Source organism: Ixodes scapularis, unplaced genomic scaffold (assembly GCF_016920785.2).
Source record: "Ixodes scapularis isolate PalLabHiFi unplaced genomic scaffold, ASM1692078v2 PGA_scaffold8__174_contigs__length_109621045, whole genome shotgun sequence".
Taxonomy (NCBI): Eukaryota; Metazoa; Arthropoda; class Arachnida; order Ixodida; family Ixodidae; genus Ixodes; species Ixodes scapularis.
The window spans coordinates 104707301-104729946 of NW_024609883.1; the positions used below are offsets into that span (position 1 = coordinate 104707301).

Sequence of the window (22646 nt, forward strand, 5' to 3'; positions counted from 1 at the left end):
TCCCTCTCTCTCTCTCTTACCCGTTACGATCTGTAGGAACATTTTACCGACGTATGACTACATCGTGGCTCGTGTTAACAACCTTTGGCTAGCAGTGTTACTTACGGTGCATGGAACACGCGTCTCCAACTGGTGTGTTTAGTGTCGTGTATCCCGCCAGTGCATCAAAAGCTGTACGGAAGCGGCAACAAATGGCGTCACAAAAACCAGAGTCTCATGCTGTTGGACTTCACGATCCTGACGGTTTGACGTCTGGCAAAAAGTACGAGTGAAAGCGAGCGTAGCGGTCGTCGCGGCGTGCCAACTCCTGGCTGCCGAAACTTCCGTGGTCTGTTAAGTTGGAGAGGGACCCGCAGCAGAACAGGCGTCTGCCACATTCACTATCACTGCTGTGACACCACCAGGATCGCGGCCAGTAACAGCCTGACATTTATGTGACGTCATAAGGCGGATATCGAGGGACTACTTTCTAGGACGCGGTAACCACGCTAGTCGAAGACGCGTTCCAGGCAGGATAATCGGCGTACCAACTACGAGATGGCGCACACTTTTGAAAATCGGTCTGCTTTAACTCCGACGATTGCCCCGGCAGGACAACTTCCAAAATGCCGATCAAGATCGCTGTCGTCGGCGCGGGCGTGGTGGGCATGGCCACGGCAGTCCGAATCCTCGAGAGCGTAGAGAACGCCCAGGTGACAGTCATCGCGGAGTCCTTCACGCCCCACACGACGGGTGACGTCTCCGTGGGCCTCTTGGAGCCATTCCTCGTCAACGTGGAGTCCCAGGAGAAACTCAGGCACGACACTAAACGCACTTGATCTGCTCTATCATTACTCGCTTTAACTACAAAAAAAAAGAACCCCTGATCGCCATATTTTTTTTTTTATTGGTACTCGCGATTGGCTGAACGTATAAAACGTTCACATGGTATTACCGTAAGATAAAGTTGTATAGCTCAATGCTTCGGCCAGTCAGCGCCATGCAGTTCCGTATATGCTGTGATAGCGCATACGTGATGTGTTTAACATCACTTATACACTATCACTTCGATGCCAGCTTCATGGCGTTTGCTTTAAAACCAGTTTACGCATAAAGGCTGGTTCGCACAGCACCGTTTTCTTACGTGATGGGTAGGTCACCGAAACCTCCATGTCTCGAATGTCGCGTGCCAGGCCCTCTACTTAAATTGGTAGCCTCGCTTCATAAGAAGCTCAGATGTCCCTGTGACTTGTGGCGTAACATAAGAAAACGAGGCACTGTGAACCATCCGTCTGCTTGCGTTACGTTATGTTACGGCAGTTTAGGTCTTCTTACGTCGAAACTCACCGAAACATATGCGCTTCGTGCGAAGCGTGGCAATCAGTTGAAGGTAGTGCCACTAAATAAGCTACGCTTCAGAGTAACGACACTTGGCCATATTGTGTCTTAAAATCATGGTTGCCAGTTATCTGAAGCTTTATCTGCAATCACAGGAAACGCCTTTCCGCCCTCCACAAATGTTTAAACAGTTTGTAACAGAGCAAAGCAATATTGCGTGACCTTCTTAACAACGAATCTAAATCTGAGGAAGTCGCACTTTTGAATCATGACGATCGGCAGTTGCGTCTGCTCTGCATACGAGCCAAAATGGCGGCGCCCACAACAATGCCGGGGAACGGAGTGCCGATACTCTAAGCGCAGCTCATTTAGTGACTCTAGTTGAAGGAATCTTGACGTGGCATTTGAGGGAGAAATATTGTGGTGACTAAAAAGTCATGAACAAACGCATTTAAATGTCTCGGTGGGTCCAGTGTTTGCAACTCGCGGCGAGAAGTCTGGGTATCGCCGCCTGGTGGAATGTTTTCACAACCCATAGTGAGGATACTCCGACTTCCTCTGCTGGTGCAAGGACGTGCAATGCCAAGCTTCTGCGCACTATGAAAATTAAAACATAACCGCGTGGGTAGCACGTGCACTGCGCATAGTTAGGAAAACAGAAGCGCCCATTGCGAACTACTCACCGCGAATATAATCGTTGTCCCCCCCCCCTCCCCCGTTCATAAAAATTAACAAGACGTGATCCAGTGAACGTATGAAGTTCTAATACGTTTTAATAATGCAATTACAATCTAGTTAATATTTTCCCGTATCGAAAGCCAGTTTTTGCAACTCCTCTCCCCAACTGATGGAGTATGATACGGCACACGAAGAAAACATCTGCGGCATCTCTCATGTGAGAGTCGTACAAAAAGTATAGTATAACCGCGTATAAAAAGAAAAATTATAGCTGTATACCACAGAACCCGTACCTTCTGAGCGTTATTTTTTTCCCCTCATTACAGAGATTGGTGTGTGGACTCGTTCAACTTTTATCACGGTCTAATCAAGGCAGAAACTTCGGGGCAACTGGGATTGGCCTTAGTACCGGTATACGAACTCTTCGAAAAGTTCAAAGTACGTATCTACCGTCAAGTAAATTTACAGTACCGGCAAGCAAATATTTCCGTGACAGAAAATAAGAAGAACGTAACGAACTTTCAACGTTGTTCTGAAGTCGAAGGCGGTCCTGAATATTTTTGTTTTGATGAGCATGCCTTACAATATGTTTTTCAGGCCAAACCGTTGTATGCTGAACCGTTTCTGGACTATAGGGACATGACCCCTGAAGAACTCGCGGCGTATCCAGGAGATTACAAGTAACTTATTTACCTCTCATTCATGTGGTAAATGTACGTGTTTACTGCATGTTAGCCTGAATTAGTCATATATGTTTATCCTTCTGTAGATTGTGATGTTGCTAAAAAAATGCTGTCACGTTATAAGGGAAATACAGTTGTTGAACTACATGAATTGACCAAGAAAATGTCATCATGTGTGGAGTGCTTTCTTTTTCTGGGTCAAGCAGTGTTGAACGCCATACGTATACCTCTGTACTTTCCTTCAAATTTTTTTTTAAATCTGATTTTTATCCAGAAACGAAAAGATTACGACTTTTTAAATTTATATTTGTAAAATCAGATACATGTTAATACGCTCCCAAAAATGCGGTCATAAAAAATAGATATTCTTTATATTTGATTCCCTGTTTACAAATCTAGCAAGTTGAAATAAAAGCTGTGAAGTAAGAAATGCTCAATCGTGAGATGAACTCAAACTTGAACATTTTGCTAGTATTTCTTGTTTGTGACCGCTTACTTTACTTTCAACATTTCCAAAACTCTGTGTGGCAGAAAGTAGACAAAAATATATTCATTTTAAGGTGAAACTGATTCGGCAAATGTTTTGCGAACCGTATTTTTGCAGTATTCATTAGATTTCACACGACCATGTCAAATACATCCATTTTACTCGTCGTGGTGATGTAATTAGTTTCTTTTTAACAGACATTAACTAATTCGTCCCTAGCAACCATTGGTAAAACTATAATATTGGTTCCTTGACCAAAAATGGCACTCAAAACTGTCCTTTGTATTTTGCAGGTACGGAGCCTATTTCATCTCAATATCCATTGTGTGTAGAAAGTTTCTACCATATATGATGCAAAGGTAAGGTTGACATAATTATAAAATAAAAAATGGCTGGACACACCAAGAATCTGGTGCTTTCCCAACAAACTAAAAAAATGACCACTTTATAACAAATTTTTTTACCCAAAATTCGGCTTCAGCAGGAAAATGTCCAACATATATGAGACTAAAACACCAAAACGAGGGAAAATGCTTAACGACACGTCAAAGAAGTCTCAAAATCAATATTTAGTGTTTCCCCTCAGTGTCCGTATACAGGGTGTTTTTTCTTAGGTTTTACATGTTTGTTTACAAAACAAAAAGCCATGGAAGGTATACACTAATGCGGTTTTATGCAGGTGCATTGTATGGCCAGGCGGACATATATAGAGGTCACGATAAGTCGGCTAACTAGCCAAAATAGTGTAATTAACTTTTAATTAGAGCAAATGAGCACATAATTTTAATTAAAAACTTACTAGGCGTCATGGGAAATCACAAACTCAGCCAAATTTAGAAAGACGTGGAGCACATGGGAAGCAAGGTACCCCTTATGCAGCAGGAGAAGGCTACAGGTGCGATAACTTGTTCACTTGGTTTTTCGCTCTTTTATGATACGGGTTTTCTCCCCGCCAGCCGCGTGCCTCTTACACAAAGGGTAAATTTAGCGCATTACTGCACTTCCCACCCGCTCGAATTATTTCAAAAAATTACAGATTAAGAGGTTTCCTACGATTCTCCGGAAATTTCTAATTGTCCCATAGGTGTTTAAGTAATTTAAAAGTAGATTACCAGTCTCTAATTAATTATTTAACTTCTCGTGACAATTATCCCCCCATTTTTCGTCCCCCTGACCGTATACCTCAACTGTACAGACCGCATTTGGGTAGCTTTTACGGCATTTTCTTTTCTTATCTGTAAAGCCTGAAGAACGTTAAGTATAGTAACGTCCCTCATTCTCAGTAGTCTTGGGATTTTAGTCAATGATGTTCAACCGTCGTAAGCTCGTTTGTGCACTAACTTTCTGTTCAAGAAGAGGTCAGTGTGAGAAGGCTGTTAGTTTGGGTTTTTCAACTTCCAACAAAATGAATACCAAAACAATAGATATATATCGAAACTACTTGTCCCCATAATCATCGGACAGATTTAGGCAATGATCAGGACGTAGCACGAGTTTTGAATATTCGTCTCATAGAAGGATGCTGCCTGGATTTTCAGTTAACTCATCACGCGTTCAACGAGACCGTCAGTCGCCTTAGATCTTCTTCCCTGGTCCCTATTATCATGGACGTCTGCTTGTCTTCCCCGAAACTCCGTGCAGTTAATCCTATATACATTACATGTCTGTGGCGAGTCGCGACCGGCGGTCTGACTGACGCGTGATGGGACGACTGGAGTGATAACCCAGTGGGCAACCATCTTTGAGGAGAGCATTCAAAACCTTGTGCGAAGTAATTAGTTCCTAAAACTCTGCGGTGATCACGTGGATCGGTATAGCTAAAGCCTGTACCTAACTTGTCAAGTTTCGTGTTATATTAATAAGGCATTGTGCATCACTTTTTTTTACCAAGTTGACTGGTGGTTTAAAAAAATCCCTTGTATATCTAAAGCAATAACTACAGCTGGCAACATATATTGAGTGGTAGTGCTGAAGGAGTTAGGATTCTAAGCTCATTTCGTTTTTCTTTTTTTGGGGCGGAGGAGGGGGGGGGGGGGCGTTCTGACTGTCACGCTTTTACTCGGCAGGTCAATATGCCCGTGACAACACGGTCCTAACACCTGTTAATTGATTACAACTATAGAAATCGCCCAAAATTTTGAAATCAATCAGATATCGACCATATGGTCCGGGGTCGAATAAAGCTACTAAAGATATTATTAATAAAAACAATTTGTGAACTGTTATGCACATATAAATGCAACGAAAATATCTAACACGCACTTTAATTACCAGCAGTTAAACACCAAAACAAAAGACAAAGTGAAATACCAAAAATACCCTTGTTTATATAATGTACCGCTGATAAGTTGAGTAATTGCACATATAGAGAGACTTACTTTTTATATCTTTTTTTTTTCAGATTCACTCGGCGCGGTGGAACTTTTATCCACGAGAAAGTAGAGAGCCTTGATCAAGTAGGCTTACTTAATGTTTTTAATTATGACCTTTCCCGGCAGGCTTTTGGGGATCTCTACATTGTCTTGTGGGGGCGTGGTGTCTTGGATGCCTTATTTCTACATTTAATGTATTAGAACAGCGAACTGAAGTTTTCTTTGCACTTTTAAGTTGCACAATAACCTTTGAGCGGGTCCTCCTCCAAGAACGGTGATCAGAGAAGCACGTTTTGAAACGTCTCTCCGTGTGTTACAGCTGTACTTTGATAGTTTTACATTATTATGACTCGGCGAGTTTGTGCAGACACGGCCAGTGATACACATGGCAAAAAAATTAATTTTCATTAGGATATTTTAGGAGGTGTACAAGCTGTCGCGAATGTACAGACTTGTTGGACCTCATCCGAAAACGTTAGTCATTATACCACGGAAATCACGTGTGCTTGTACAATGACGGGAAATTTCATTTTCATATAGGAAGCTGTCATATAGAAACTAACTTTTAGTTTTATTTATTATTTAGCCGGAGTTTCACGTACAAACGTGGCCTATGGTGCAATGATCACGTGGCAGCTTACCAAACGCAGGAGGCGGCTAGTCTTTAACATTTTATTATCGGTCCGCACAGGCAATAACATTATGGCGTCAGCTGATAAGAATGATGAAGAAGTAACACCGAATCAAAAAGCCCGCTACAAACGTGAAAAATGCGTTAATAATCTTCTTTTCTTTTTTTTTTCTTTCTAAAGTTTGCTGGTCAATACGACGTTGTGATGAACTGTTCGGGAATTGGAGCTAGAACTCTCGTTCCCGATCCCAAATGTGTTCCTGTTCAAGGACAAACAGTGAGGGTAACGTACCGAACCCCTCCTCTTGTATTAAGAACAATCTTTTTTTTTTTTTTTTTAACAGATCAAATGCTACAACTCCGCTTCACGATAACCTGGTGAACTGTGGAGGCTGTGGCTTCCGCGATCCAATAAGAGTGCCTGAGCAAGACACGAGACCGCTCCGCGGTCAATACAAACGCTCCCGTGACTTGGTATCACGTGCCTACGCTACGACGCTCTTATTTTGTCGCTTCCGCCGAAGTTTCCACAGTTCGCAAGGTTATCGTGGAACGGAGTAGAGTGTATGTCCGTGTGGCCGTCTTGAATGCGCCGCTTCAAGCATGGCGTTCTGGAAAGCGTTACACAAGCACGAGGACGCGCAGCTATTACGCCTGAAAATATATTTGGCCAGCTTGCGATCAAATGTGCTTGACCACACGAGTAGGGACATAACGAGAGCCCCAAGTTCTGCTCGGTCAGCACGCAGATAACAGACAACTCCGCGTTTGCCCATTGCGAGTGCGCAGAAACCAGCTTCCGAGCGAGGTGAAGCGTCTGCGTATGCATGGATGGATGTATGAATGGACACGGTTGGATTATTTTTATTGGGTTGCGGCTTGCGCCACCTAGACTAAGCACAGTACTGACAGCAGCGCCACTCCAGCGGCTTGACGTCAGACCCGCGAGTTGGTCTGGAGCGAGGGATTTCGGTGGACGAAGTTTTAATAGTTCTTATTTGAATATTGAGTTGTAGTGTTGGCGTGTGTACTTTTTAATGCGTTTATTGCCCACGGTTCTTAACATGTCGGTGACAGTGATTCACGTTCAAACACTATTTGTCTAAGCAACTGTTTCCAAATAATTGATTTTGGTAAGCTTACCACACTATGACAATGTTTTCTTTTTTTTTTTTTTTTCCTTTGAAATGGAAAAGAATTTTATTCCTGCTCTTGATCCTCATATTTATGCCGAACTTACAATAGGCGGTACAGGTCCTTTTGAAAAATAAAAGTAAACGAAAACTCGCATTGTAAAAGGAAAGGGATTGTGACCGCCTCCAATAATATTTTTATTACTTCAAAAGAAGTCGTGGTTGTGTAACTGACGTAATTTTACAGAGGTTCTCCACGCAAATTTTAACGAGACCTTAAGGTTGTGTTAAGGATTGGGCCGTATATTTTCGGTGTTTTTTTATCAGAAAAATCGGCAAATGGTTTTCGGTATTTATTTATTTTTTTTTAGGATATATGTGTATTTCAGTGATATCCTTCGGACGGACGCAGGGAAAAAACTCACGAAAAACTAAGAATTCTAGTCTAAAAAGAAAGCGTTTCGGCAATAAGTGGATAACTATATGGAGCAAGAAAGTCAGGAAATCGATATCTTTCTGTGCTAACTGATTTTGTATTCTTTGACCTTGAAACCGCCAGATGTTTATAGTTTTTTTTTAGGCCGATTTTTGTTTATTTTTTTATTTTATTTTTTTTTTGACACCGATAGATATTTATTGTTGCTTTTTGGTTAAGACCGGAAAGTTTATAGTCTATAGTTGAAACGACGGTTTAGATTTATGCAGTCCTTGAACCTAACGAATCCGTTGCTGAAATTACAGGTCGCTGCCCCTTGGGTAAAAAATTGCCTTGTCGTCGGTGACTACGAATTTCTTCCCACGTAAGCGCCTTACATTCATGCATTTATAGTTACGTTTTTTTTTTTTTTTTTTTCTTTTTTTTTATGCAAGAAAACAATTCTGAAGATTGCGCACATTTTGTATATACTTTGCAACACCTTAAAATTGAGCGCTGGGGGCCTATCACGTGACCCTCCAACTCCACGCGTTGCTGCGCTCAATTCATAGGTCACGTGGTGTACCGTTGGTGTGTAACTGCACCAAATGGCTCGTAACGTCACTGTTGTTAATCTTACGGGGACACAAAGTATACAAATGAAGCAAGTGCAAACTTTTATTTCATGGCGGGAATCCATCACTTCTAGCAACCAATTGATCATGCAGAGATCACCCAAGTAAATTCTTAACGTTTCGCTGTTAGAATTTCACTAGATTTTTTTAACCGTAATTTTAATCAACCTCTTGGTATTCCCATTATCAAAGCGGCTCATTCATAATAATACATTGGAAAATGTTTGTTTTTTTCAGAATAGGGCTAAAACGATTTGAAATCCTAGCCCCCTGACTACTATCTCCTATAACCTATTACCGTTACCGTATAGACCGCTGACCTGACCTATATTTGTCTACACAAAGTAATTAATGGTCACTTTGATGCTGACCTGCTAAGCTGTCTGCATTTTCATGCACCTGCTCGTTTTCATAGACACCCACTCTATAATATATTCTTCCCTTCCAGTAAAAATATTGCAATTCATTCGCGTGCAACTCTGATTTAACGATTTAGAGTCTTCGTGTTGTTCATTTTTTATATAAAATTAACTTCTTCAAGCATAAACTAGCTTGTGAACTCTATGTTTAAGACTCTTTTTAAGGATATAGAAAGTCTTCGTTTTTTTTATACGCGATTTTATGTTCGGGAAAATTTGTTCATAAATTCTGCTCCGTCTTTAATTTTCTAAGAAGCATGAACCTTTTCTAGTGTGAGCTAGCTTTGACTAGCTTTGTGCGATTTATTTATGTGTTTCCCGCAATGAGTTCGACATTTTTTTTTTTTATCTTCTGTGAAAGTATGCGTATTTTATCTCTTTAAATTGCTATCGTATGCTACCACATAAAAACCAAGAGGTTGTTCTGGGACACAAAGAAAATAAAGAATAAATTAGTATGAATTCATTAAAACTATAAAAGAAATGTTTCATTTTCTCTTGCCAAATTTGTAAACTTCTTTCTTTTGAGTACCTTCCAGCGAAGTTATCCAGTACACCGCTGATTCTAATATGAAAGCCATCTCGCTTAACCACTCTTAAAAATCTGAAGAGCCTAAGCATTCTCGCAATCCCATGGATGGAGCCCATTCCTACAATCAACGGGGGGAGATCTGCAAAGGACAGGGCTCAAAGAAATTGTTCAACCTGAAACAACCTACGTTTGAAGTTAAGCGTTGTGAAACGTCATGAGCAGTGTCCATGCGAAAACTCTTCTCTTCGGTCTAAGTACACGTTCAGCCTAATTATATTCGCCAAGCTTCCTCTGCAGAACACAGCGATTGGCTCCCATGCGTGCTTTGCAGGAAAAAACACGCTCCAGGTTTCTTTGAGTGTGAAGTCACTAGTGAAAAGTGTTTTTTTTTTTGTATTTAAAATTTTTAGTACAATTCTCCCCTGTTCATTCCTGTAATAGATCGATGAAATTGCTCTTGCAGAGTCGACTATGTCGTGCTTCGCGGCGTTCCCATCTTCGACGAAACTTCGACTATCCCGACCGAAGAGACGGCAAGATTAATATATGAAAACGCCACCAAGTTCATTCCGAGTCTGAAGGTATATAGGACGGCCCGGATACTCTTCTCCGTCGGGCTTAAGTCGCGCTCACACTACGAGCACGACATCGTACGAAAGCCAGTGTGCGGACACTGTCCGAGATGTTTCTCTGCCTCGTATGGCGGTCTTCGTCACATTGGTCGTACAAAAACCTGGTCTGCAGACGTGTTTGGACCACACACACATATATAAAGAGAGAGAGAAAGAAAGAAAGAATTATCTGCGGAGACGCCACAAACACATTCGAGGCTTGCTTGCTCCATACATATTTGTAGGTGCTTCGAACAAGTTCACATACAGGTTTTGGCGTGGCCAACGTGACAAAGACCGTCATACAAGGGAAGCACAATAGGGACAATAGGGAGTTTTAGGGAACCGTCTTCGCACATTCGATACTGTACGATAGTCCTTCCGGTACGAACTGCGCATGCGCTATACCGCGGAAGACTCGCACAAGCGCAGTTCGTACCCTATCGGATGTGCAGAAGCGATTCCCTAAAACTCCCTATTGTCTGGAGACTGTCCTTCGTACGGCGTATTTGCTGGGTGACATCGGTTTAATAAGAAGACAATGGTGGCACAAGGTATCTACGCATTGAAATTGCGACATCATTTCAGGAGGCAAGGATTCTCGAGAACCACGTGGGCATAAGGCCGTACCGAGAACCTGTTCGGGTGGAAATCGAAAACCGGAAAATTAAAGGCTCGTGGCGCACGGTAAGTGCACGTGGTTGCTATTAGGGAGTTTTCGGAGACCGTTTGCGCTACTCCACTTTACGCTCTACCACAACGAAGACGCCGCTAGTGCGCGTGCGCGCCGCTGGCCTTCACTGCAGAGTTCCAGATCTCGTGGCGGGTTGGGGAAGAGCGTTGCGGGACTAAAGAAACGATCTACGAAGACTCCCTATTATCTTTCTCGCGACGTTCTCTGCTCGGTTACAGCTTCCTCTGGGAGCTCAGGACGAGCACATTCAATTATGAATTAAGGTGGGACGAATAGCGAGGTGGCACTCTTGCTACAAATACGAGGGGCAACGTCCAGAAAACGAAGATGTCATGTGACGTCACATACGACTCTGGGAACACTCATGAAACACGAAAGACGCGGTCACTCTGCATACATCACACGAAAGACGGCCTGCCACACTCTATATAGGGTGTCTGAAATTGCCGAAGCACAATCTAATATGGGCCGCAAAAATAAGCGCCTGAAGGTAGAAAACTAAACTAATCGTTAAAAATGTAATTCATCGATGGGTTTTACGTCGTAAATTAATAGGCGTAGCTCTCTTTCAGTGAAAAAATAGATCCAAAAAACTTTCCAGGGGCAACGGAGGACTGCGATGTAGTCGACCGAGTCGAGTGGAGGTAGCGCCATCGTATTGATAGATGGCGCTACCTCCTTGTTCCGGCTAAGGTCCCTTAGTTCTGACTTATTTCTAAAACAAATATCGAGACTGCCCTCGACGACCGTGGCCTATTAAGACGAAGATAATGTTTTTGGACTGCACCTATGGTTTCAAAGTAAATATGGAAAATAATAACAAAAGTTGATGTCAAATAAAACGCAGTTGCATAATGACGGTGCTTTTACTTCCGACGAATTTCGTCTGCATATCTTTTAATTTTTTTTGGTTAGTCGGCTAGCTCCATTTATCAATAGGTGCGCAAACGCGCCCCGCCATTCGACTGGTCTATCTGCGTCACCATCCACCACTGACCCTGGCAAGCTTTTTGGTGCTATTTTATTACAGAAAGGGAGCTACGCCTTGTCATTTCACAAGGTAAAACCCGCCCGCGAAATACACCTTTGACGAAAAGTTTAGAACGCTAAGTGCTGGCGCCTATTTTTGCGGACAATTCTTGATGGAGCATCGGCATTTTAGTCACCCTATATATACAGAGCATTTCAGAAAACGCAGGCCAAATCGTTCCTGCGAAAACTAAGCTTCGCACAGAAAGAAGGTTGATGCCGCGTTGGTGTATGCCCAAGAGCCTATTTAAAAGAAATAATAACGTTTGAAAAAAAATATAGTTTTTGTTTTGTTTTTCGGAAATAAACTTTTAGAGCGGCGCAGCTCTTAGGCGCCCGTCTCCGGCTTGAGCGGCGTCGCCGTCGCCGTTGGCGTCGCAGTCGGCGTAACCGCGCGGTGCGCTACGGAAATGTTCCATAATCCACCGCGCGGGACCCTCATGACGTCACTCGTGACGTTACGTGTTACGTCACGAGGGTCCCGCGCGGTGTATTACGGGACACTTCCCATGATGCAACGCGCGGAGAGGAGGAGGGGGAGGAGGACGAGGGGGAGGGAAGGGGAGGAAGGGAGGAGCTGGACGAGGAGAAGGAAGAGGATGGGAGGAGGGGAGGAGGAGTAGCAGGGAGGATGAGGAGGAGAAAGGAGGGGTATACCCTCCCCTCAATACCATTCCCTCCTTCTCTTCAAGGCTGCGCTCTAATTCGGCGTTACGGATGTTGTAAACGTCTTCCATTTTTTATTTGTTCATCTTAAGGCCATGGTTTCAAATAGAAACTTACTGGGCATCATCAAAAATCCCTATATCAACATTTTTTAGGCAAGTATAAAGTATGCCGCGCATTTTACCATGTCTTGAAAAACCCTTCAATTCTGACGCGTATTCCGGTTTCGGATTCTTATCCAAGCGCATCTTGGCGGCAGCTGTCCTACCCTCCGCAGAACAAGCAGCCTATTTGGGCGACCCACATGGGCTCCCCTTCGTGGTACCTGCAGGGAGCCTACTTCGGCAGACCACCTAGGCTTCTGTCCTGTCCTAGCACAAAGTGGGCTCTGAAAAGGGGGGGGGGGGGGGGGGGGTTGCCAACGTGGGTCCCACTTGGGAAGCACACGGGGATCCCACGTCGGTTTTGCAAGTCGGGCCCAAGTGGGGCCCGCTTGGTCAGCCTACATGGGCTGCCTCAGGGGCCCACAAAAGGCCTACTTGGGCCGCCTACATGGGCTCTGCTCGTGGGACCCACAGTGGGTCTATTTAAACAGCCCACAAGAGCCCTCCTAGTGGGGCCCACAAGGGGGCGTACGTAGGCAGCCTACATGGGCCCCCCTCGTGGGCCCCAATGTGGGCCTACGTGGGCAGCCCGTATGAGGTCGCCCCGGGAATATTATTTTGTAATTTCCCAGCCGCGTGGGTATCGCAGTGCATACCAAATTAAGCATGCCTCACTTTTCCCGTGTGCCTACTGGAAATATTAAAATTTTGATAGATCAATCAAACGTCTTAAGCAAGCTCATAAAAAGTTGGGTGTTTCAAGTGTACAAAATGGAACAACCAATGTGCACATTTCCATATAAACTCCTGTTGGACAGGTAATAGGGATACGTAGCCAGGAGCCGTTTACGGGGATTGAATTTTACAACAGATACGACATTCTGATGAACGTCTTCGAGTTCGCCATCAAATTCAATACTCCGCGAAAAGCATTCCACCCCACGTAAAGCAGCCTTCTCAACACATACGCCGAGTATTAAGTTAGTAATGAAGCTTAGCAAGCCTCAAATTGCTCACTTACGCTCAGAATAACATTCCTCTGTGATTCATTACCAAATTAAGCCGATTTCTTATGTTGAATTTTCAAAACGTGTGGTACTTATTCTCAATATATGCTGAAAGTGCCGTTTTGGGAGTTTCACAAATAGTCCAAGTCGGGCATGCTCACGCTTTGCCCCCTTGGAGTACACACCGTTGCCAAGTCGGCCCCTGCCAATCCGAGATGAGATTCACGTGGGATTTCACATTGGCAGCCCAAGTCGGGCATGTCCACGGTCTGCCACTGTGGAGCCCGCACAATTGCTAACGTGGCCCGCGCAGAGCCTAAGAAGGACACACGAGGGTTTTAGTTAGGCAGCACAAATCGGGAATGCCCACGCTTTTCAGCGGTGGAGCCCACACCGTTGCTAACTTGGCCCCCGCAAAGCCGAGGTGGGTTCGGTGAAGGTTCTACAAGGGCAGCCCAAGTCGGGCATGCCCACTCTTTACCCACGTGGGACCAACCTGGGTTTCATAGGGGCTTCCCCGAGCCCCGATTGCCCACGTGGGCCCCACATGGGCCCCTCCTCTTGTGCTATCTGGGGGCCTGACCCGAGAGCCTCATTATGATTCCGCAGCCTAGGAGATTCCAGCATTTGCCGTTAAGAACACCGAAGAAGTAATCACGAGGTAATGATTGTGAACGTAATAAGCCACCATCTGGAATTCTTCAGCTGTGACTATAGAATTTTTTTTTATCAAATAACAAGATGTAATCTTACAGAATATATTAGCAGAAAACGCAAACATTTTATCGAAGGTGTGGTGAGCAGCATCAAGAAGAAAAAAAAAAACGTGCAAAATATATCTTGTTGACAAAAAGTTTGTATTCGAAAAGTCAGCGCGCAAACAAAACTAGTGAAAGCAGAACCTAATGGACTAATACCACGAGACTATAGAGAGCAAGGGAAGACGCGACACGGGAGTGTCGTACCCTTATTCTCACTATAGTCTCGGGGTTTCAGTTTATTATGTTGTATACCAGTTAGATAAAACATAACATCCTGATTATTAGATGCGCACTATTAATATTTTACTTATTTTCTTCAATGGGCAAACATGGTTCCTTAACGGGATACTTCACCGAAATTTGAAATATACCCGTCGTTTTCAGAAATAGGCCGAATATGATCTACGATATTCATAAATGACTATCGAACGTTTGCATTTCGAGCCAGATGGCTCCAATTTTCGGTATTAATGGCGCACTATGGGCCGTTTATAAGGTTTATTACGCTCGGAGAGCAACCAGCGTAGAGCATGCGACATCCGGCGCAATCGCGACGTAGATGGTTTCGGGACGGCCACAGCTGCGGCGAGGCTGACGTCGACAGGATGTCCCAGTCGTTCAAGCCACCAAAGTGGCCGATGCACTCCAGCAATAGACTACTTCCATAAAGCCCTGCATGCAACACGGCGCGCGTTGCACTCTGGGAACTAGTTGGCCAGGGAGGAGGGTGGCATGGTTTCGGTTTCGATCGACACGTCGACAAGAGATTGTTTTCTGGTCCCGAGAGCGTCATTTGTGGTCTCTAAACTAACCTAAATGGTCATACCTCGAAGCTTTAGCACAATCCCGAGACGTATAGCTTGTCTTAACACATGCTTGTTGTATTTTTGTACTTAAGCCTTCCTGTTAGCGTTCCAATCGAGGTATGTGGACGAGCCAGTGCTGCGAGTCTCGACGCTGCGAAGCTCGGGTGCTCGGGGATCTTGCTTGTGTACGATTCAACAAGCTGTAGCAACCAATAAGTATGCATATATCGAGCTCGCGCCTTTACATTAGTGTCGTTTATCAGGAAGTTTGTTTGCTTCGTGCGTCCATAGACGAAATATTACTTTTTGCCCCCACCCGCTTGCATTCCACTAATATTCAACATCGCGTATGCGCATAAAGTTATCCTGCAATCATATAGGCAAATTCGCGCATACAGACCGTTTTAAGAATGCAAAAGTCGAGCACTTGTGTGAAGAATGTCGCACCGTTCGCCGGAAGTGCGTCCGGCGCACGGTGCGACATTCTTCACACAAGTGCTCGAACGAATTCAAAGCGCATTTCACGGTTGCTAATGGCCATAATATTTGTTATGTGTTTGCTTTCTTCCTGCCTGAGTATGCCGAGATAATTTCAGACACACCGTTCCCGGCACAGATCTCGGGCGTCAGTAAAAACTCGTCCAAAAAGGCTTAGCGAGGAGTAGGGGACGCTTTTTAGGGCCTTCGTCGTAGCCAGCCGATCTCAGCGTTTGCGAAAAGTTAATCTTCTATCAGCATAAAATTTGAGTGGGAGCTATATGATGACACGAGGAAGACATCATAGTAACTTTTGTGCAGTAGAGAGGTCGAATTTATTGCGTTTCCTTAAAAGTTCATGCGTAAACGCTGGCCTCAACATTGATACCCTGTGAGGATGCGGCTTACTTTTCGCCCAATGAAGTAACAAGAAGCGGACGTTTGGCAAACAAAATGCGTGTAAGGCTCCAGACGAACAAATTTTAGTTGTAGTTCACTGGTGCTAGACGGGATTACTGACATTGAGCTCAAAGATACACTCGTGGGGTGAGGTGACTAAGCCACGACTTACTACGTTCGCCTACGCACGCACAGTATCCGGTGTTTCGGGAACCAAGGAAAGTGCCCCGGTCTTCGTTTTGCATCGCTCGAGAATGAGTGTATTGTACGTTCATGAAAAGTCAGATAATCGAAAACGCAAGCAGCGCGTTCGGTCGCGGCGTGATAGCATGAGATGAAGCTGCTCAGTCGAAACCGAAACTGAGTGGCCAACTAGTTCCCAGAGTGCACTGCGTGATATTTCGCCGCGGTGGGGCGCGTCGGTTTTGGAAGAAGTCCATTGGGCCACCGGAGCTAACCCTAAATCTGCTTTTGTACGAATTTTGAGTGACGGGTTAATCTTCTATAATCTCGTAAAAGGACGATAGCCACGTCTGGCAGACACAAAAGAGAATCCCGGTGAGAGGGGAGTTACCCCCTTCCTTTTTTCTCTCGTGGTGACCGTCGTCACTACCTGTCAAGGGTCCTAGGCGGGATTACAAACGAGACTTTAGCGACATCTACCAGATGCCCTTCGCTAACCGTTTAATTTATTTTAAAAAAAAAATTTTCGTGTATTTTACAACAAGAGATCAGTGTGTCCGATGTGATACTGCTACCTTGAACACGCATAGACCAACAAACAGGCGCCGAAATTTTGAATTAAACGTTTAGCAAGGGGCACCTGGTGGATGTCGCAAAAGCCTCGTTCGTAATACCGGTCTAAGAACCTTGACAGGTTATGAGGATAACCTAACGTTATCCCACCAGCTCTCCAGTCACCACGAGGGAAAGGGGGAGGGAGGAACTTCCCTCTTACCGGGACTCTCCTTTGTGTGCCCAGACGTCCCTAGTTTCCCCTCTATAAGATTACAGAAGATTAACCCGTCACTCGAAATCCGTACAAAAGCAGCTTTGTGGTTAGTTCCTGTGGCCCGATCGCTGGCGTGCTTCGGCCGCTTCGGTGGCTGGAACGGCCAGGACATCCTGTCGACGTCAGCCTCGCCGCAGCTTTGCTCCTCACGAGACAATCTACGTCACGCTTGCGCCGGATGTCGCGTGCTCTCCGCTGGCTGCTCTCCAAGCGTTTGCCAGAGTCGTCCGTTTAAAACAACAAATAAAGCCATCAGTCTCAAATACAAGCGCGCGAATGTCCTTTACGGATATTGTGGATCATATTACGCCTATTTCTGAACACCAGTGGTACTTTTCAAATTTCGTTGAAATGTCCCTTTAAAGGGGCACTCCGACGATTTCATTAAGGTCCTCGATTTGCCAGAAAATCACTTGCTAAACACACCAACATACATCTCTGAAATAGTATCCCAAATACTGTATTAGGTCAAAATATTATTTTGGAAAGTTATTGAATTTACAATGTTGGTCCTCGTCGTGTTCTTCAAACTGAAAGTCTATATTGGCAACAACAGACAAGGGACGCCAGTGTTAGGCAGGGGTTCACTCTTCGGACCGTAGAATTTGTTCCCAACTGATTCCTTGAGGTTTCATTGTGTCAAATCAATGGTTTAGAAACTCGCTTCAGTACCAGGACACCAGTACTCAGCCAATGCTCGGAATAATCTTTTTTTTTTTTTTTTTCTGCTTCCTCAATTGTCAAGCCTGCCTGCCACTGACGTCACGGCACTGGAAAGTGCGGGTATATTTAAATATTGGTTTTGCCTCACTTTCATTTACCGATTTCACAGTAACAAGTAGGAATTACGCATTACTGAATAGCGTATCGGAAAAGTTGAAGGCCGAGAATTAAGAAAAGACAGTTAGCTGGGATAGCTAAAAAAAATTGCCGGAGTACCGCCTTAATGCTTCTTATTTATGTGCGAATAAATAATTCATAGCAATATTGATTTGATAAATATTAAAGAAAGAATTAGCACAACTACTATAGTATTTTATGGTAGAATCTTCATTAGGAGGCGTATATACAAATAAATATATAAATAGAGCCCCTACACGCGATTCCAGTAAAACCAAATGTATATACATATATATATATAATTGAGACACAATGGAATTTTGTATTAAATACTAAACACTCTAAGAAATTTCGATAATCTCATTCCCCGAAAAGCATTTGGGACATCAGGCGCTTGGCGTTGCGAGAAAGCAGTTTCGCGCTTCACATTTTGTTGCGTAAAATCAAGTTTCTTTTTTTATTTAATTTTTAACGTGAATACACGCGTAACAATTCCTATATTCTGCAGCTGCCAATTGTGCATCACTACGGCCACGGCGGTTCGGGCGTCACCCTGTGTTGGGGATCGGCTGGAGACGCCGTCAAGCTCCTCAAAGACGTCATTCGGGACAACGGTCTCTGGTGGAAGATAAGATCGGCCCTCTGATTCGCACCAGCGTCGCACCTTGACCTGCAGCAAAGTGATTGGTCTGGCCGGCGGTTGCTTCATCAGACAGTGACGGAAGAACGACAGGCGCACCTAGAAATATAATGTGTGTTCGCTTTCCTGCAAAACACAGACAGCCAATCACGGCGAACTATAGGAGGATCCCCGCGAGTAATCAAGCTCAGAATACGACCAGATAAAGAAAAAAAATCAAACGTGTGCAGGGACAGTAGGCGATTTGTTTGGTGGGTTTTAACATGAAGACGATTCCATCTCTTCGCCACTTCATCGCGTTGGCAGTCTATCAAAGCAAACTGGAATAAAACCGTTTTGCTGATTGGCTTATGCTGTTTTTTTTTTTTTTTTTTTTTTTTTTTTTTTTCATTTAGTGCAGTGATGTACGCTGCAGCATGAAACGGGAGGAGCCCAAATAGTAAAAGAAGCGTGGTATCTCAAAGTCATTGTTTTTGTTTGTGTTTTACACGATGTTAAGGGGTTGGGGACGGACAGGCTGGAGACCGGGTTTGGGCTATACGATGACGATGCTTTAATGGGACACGATTAGGTGATTGTAGCATCTGATGGTAAGTTCCATTCCGTCTCTGCGGCGCGAGTCCGCGGGTTCACCTTATATATAAACGCGCTGACGTCACGATGGTGCGTCACCGGCGGGATCCTGCTGTGATTGGTGGTGGCTGTTGGCTTCGATGAAGATGAGGTTAGCCCCGTGGTTTATGTCGCCACAGCAGCCGCTTCTCTCGGCGTTAAAAGACGAGGAAGACGAAGACCCATTGACGCTGGTGACTTGGGCAGATGTTCAAAAGCCTCGGCTCTTCGCGAGGGTCCCTGACGAGCGATGGTGTTGCGGAGCGTCCCTGTAAGTGCGCCATGAATTCGAGCACGGCCTTGTCGGGGTAGAAACATGACAACGAAGATACGGAGAGCAAGAACATTTTCAGCTCAACGTTTCATTCTAAAGGAGCAAAAGCATTTCTGGGTAATTTATGAATGACGTATTACACGGATTCCACGTAGACAAGGCCTTAGACAGAAATCTCGTGCTCTGCGCCACGCTTCAGGCATTAGAGAGTTTTAGTAGATCGTTCCTATGACTCCGATAACGATACCCGATACTCCGCCACCGCCTCCCTTGTGCATGCATAGTATCGTTATCGGGGCTATCGGAGGTATCGGAACGATCTACTAAGACTTTCGATTGCAGAGTCACCTAGAGCTAAAAAAAATGCAGAGCGTGACGAGTCCCGACTACCTCCTTATCTCTCTACAACCAATGATATTGCTGCATTTACCGATAAGAAGCCCGAAGAACCAATCACGAAGCAGGAAGATACCAAGCCACGCCATAAGTTTCATAAGATCTCGGTTACTAGGGCTATTCACTCGCCGCGCTCCCTGCTCGTTTGCACCTCAAGAACCGTAGTAAATAAAATTTGCAGCGACCTTTACCATCAAAGTCCTCTAACGCGTGAAATTCATTATATGGGAATTGGCAATTGGCGTGTCACGTGAATTATATTTTCCCGCTAAATTAGCGAGGAAACTGAATGGTTGTGAAGGTCACGTGACGTTACGTCAATTTCCCGCTCAATTTAGCGGGGACACTGAATTGATGTTTTGGCCCCCAGGCGGAGATTTTCCCGCTAAATTTAGAGGGCGAAACTGAGCTGACGGATAGGTCACGTGCCTCCAATTTCCCCAATGTTTATGGGTCACGCGACGTCAGGTGACGTCACGTGACGCCACTTTTCCGCCAAATTAGGCCAGGTTACAACCCTTTCAGATTTTATTTTGTCCTCTCCAGCATTGGTCTTCGTGGAGGCTGTCAATGCCCATTTCAGTGGCTCTGCATCTCGGTAAGACGAGAGAAGGTCAGCCAGCAATGGCGGCTGTAATCTGGCGCGTGTGTAAAGCGTCTATATTTCGCGCAGCGTATAAACAATGCGCAAAACTTCTTTTTTTTTTTCGTTTTCTTGAGGTGACAACGAGTTTATATCACGTGGATTGACCTTGCTGATTTCTTCGCTGGCTGTAAACGGACGAGCATTTTTAGAGTGTTTGCTGTCACCGACAGCTACGCAGGGTGAAGCTTATTGTGTTCATGCTTCTTGCTTCGTGATTGGTTGTTTGGCGTTCTGATCGGGTGATGCTGCAATCTCATTGGCTGTCAGGCAATAACGGGAAGCGCCATGCCCTGCGTTTCTGGAGTTATCAGTGACTATTGAAGGCAAACATGAAGCTGCCCGGTAAAACTGACAACATCATTCAATTGTCTCGCACCTATCCGCGTTCCGGGCGACACTAACCAAATTCTGGAGCTCATCCCTTTGCTAAAAGTAGGACCTACCCAAAATAAATATTTCGTTGGATAACGCGAGAAAACGTATTTTAAAGTGAACAGACGAATAACCAAAAAACACCTCGTGGATGTCTGTGAAGCTTCGATGGAATGTCGTGACGACAACGTGTCTGTAAGAGCAACGCCACAACGGGAAGTACGCTCACTCGTAGAGATTATCTAGGCCTGAACGCAGTACCGCGACGCTTTGGTGAAGAAAGTAAGAGCAGAGTTGGCCACCATCAGTTTTAGTATCGGGTAGTCTTGCTGGCAGCGCTTGTTTGGGGTGTTTCGAGGATTGTGTACGTGCGATGTAATGGCGACGCTACGAAATGTCTATTTCGACGGGTCCCGATGCCCACCTCTTCCGATGACGGGATAGCAGCCTTGGTAGACAGCAACGAACTCGATCGCTACGCAGTCAACACAACTACCATCGTTGCTAAACGGAGACGGCCCAAACCGGTAAGCCCTAGCGAAGGACTCGGAAATAATTTCACCACGAAATGTTTAACGTGCAACCAAAACCTCAAACGGCGCCTTATGCGCAAATATGCCTTCGACAGATTGCGGGCACCTCGGCCGGGGTTTGAACCCGCCACCGGGGGATCTCTATAGACCTTTTCATCCTCCTCCGCATGGGCGCTGCCATCTTGGAATCACGTGACGCGGCAGCCATTAGGTTGCTTCAACTTGCTCCTCCGCTCTCCCTCCGCACCTTGGCGGATGCGCTGTATCCGTGTTTTTCGTTGCGTTTCACCGCGCTTTCTGGCCTTGCTTCAGAAACTGTAGTCCGATATGTCTACTCGACGACTAAAGCATCACGAGCATTCAAATGTTCTTATGTTAACTGTGGTTTGTTTAGTAATAGTAAGGGAACATTCCCAGTAAGGAGCGCGTACATTTATATCGCGCATTTAGGATCGGAAGGCGTCAAGAATAGTCAGCGCAAGGAGACTATCGTTATTTCCTGAAAGTATCGTTCTTTGTATTCATAATATATCGAAAACAGTTGCTTTTGATTATGTAAGGAAACTCACGGAGGAGATGGACAACGAATGTTCAACTTGTATTTTACCTGACGCTAGAAGTAATGGTACGTCAACATCAAGTGAATTGTTTGTTCATAATATCACACCTACATGTTGATGAGGTTCTCAATCTTTTTTTGCGACATGAATATTCGGTTGGTCGGTTTACTTATGATGTTTAAGAAATTGCATACCGTGCTCGCTTCCATTTCGACAGTCATTTAAGTGATTTATTGATTATATTTAGATAAGATTTAGATAGATAACTAATATTTAGATAATATTTAGATATTTAGAGTGGGCTCGGGAGCAGTGACGACGACATGGCTCTCATGCCGCGTTTCTGCATTTCGCAGGAAATCCTGGCGTTTTTCCTGCTCTGGTTTTTACCCTTGGCTTCTGCTTCGACCGGGATCTCGGTTCCGCTGATGTCATCGTCTGAGATCAGCAGCCACGTGTGCCTCTTCAGCAGCATCACCTTGGATCGGCCGTCTCGGATACTCCCAACCTTCGGCACAACGGCGTCAGCAACAGCGACATCAGTTCCCCTCCCCTACTTAAACAGCATGCCGCGCGAACACTACTCCAGTGGGCTCGGGAGCAGTGACGACGACATGGCTCTCATGCCGCGTTTCTGCATTTCGCAGGAAATCCTGGCGTTTTTCCTGCTCTGGTTTTTACCCTTGGCTTCTGCTTCGACCGGGATCTCGGTTCCGCTGATGTCATCGTCTGAGATCAGCAGCCACGTGTGCCTCTTCAGCAGCATCACCTTGGATCGGCCGTCTCGGATACTCCCAACCTTCGGCACAACGGCGTCAGCAACAGCGACATCAGTTCCCCTCCCCTACTTAAACAGCATGCCGCGCGAACACTACTCCAGTGGGCTCGGGAGCAGTGACGACGAC

The 22646-nt window shown here is 44.9% G+C and overlaps 1 protein-coding gene and 1 non-coding gene across 2 annotated transcripts in view; one reads left to right on the plus strand and one right to left on the minus strand.

Annotated features, from left to right (window-relative positions):
* LOC8025919 overlaps window positions 1-22646 on the minus strand; it is a 211691-nt gene that overhangs the window by 108868 nt on the left and 80177 nt on the right. The window lies entirely within an intron of this gene.
* On the plus strand, window positions 606-2679 carry LOC8038629 (D-aspartate oxidase). Its single transcript, XM_040206358.3, has 3 exons — window positions 606-796; window positions 2322-2433; window positions 2593-2679. The coding sequence occupies exons 1-3, from the start codon at window positions 606-608 to the stop codon at window positions 2677-2679; spliced, it is 390 nt and encodes a 129-aa protein (XP_040062292.3).

Excerpts from the sequence above, each read along its gene's own strand:
- LOC8038629 (XM_040206358.3), top strand. The coding sequence starts at position 606 with ATGCCGATCAAGATCGCTGTCGTCGGCGCGGGCGTGGTGGGCATGGCC. Across the intron at positions 797-2,321 it reads GAGTCCCAGGAGAAACTCAG|AGATTGGTGTGTGGACTCGT; the intron begins GCACGACACTAA and ends CCCTCATTACAG. Across the intron at positions 2,434-2,592 it reads AACTCTTCGAAAAGTTCAAA|GCCAAACCGTTGTATGCTGA; the intron begins GTACGTATCTAC and ends TATGTTTTTCAG.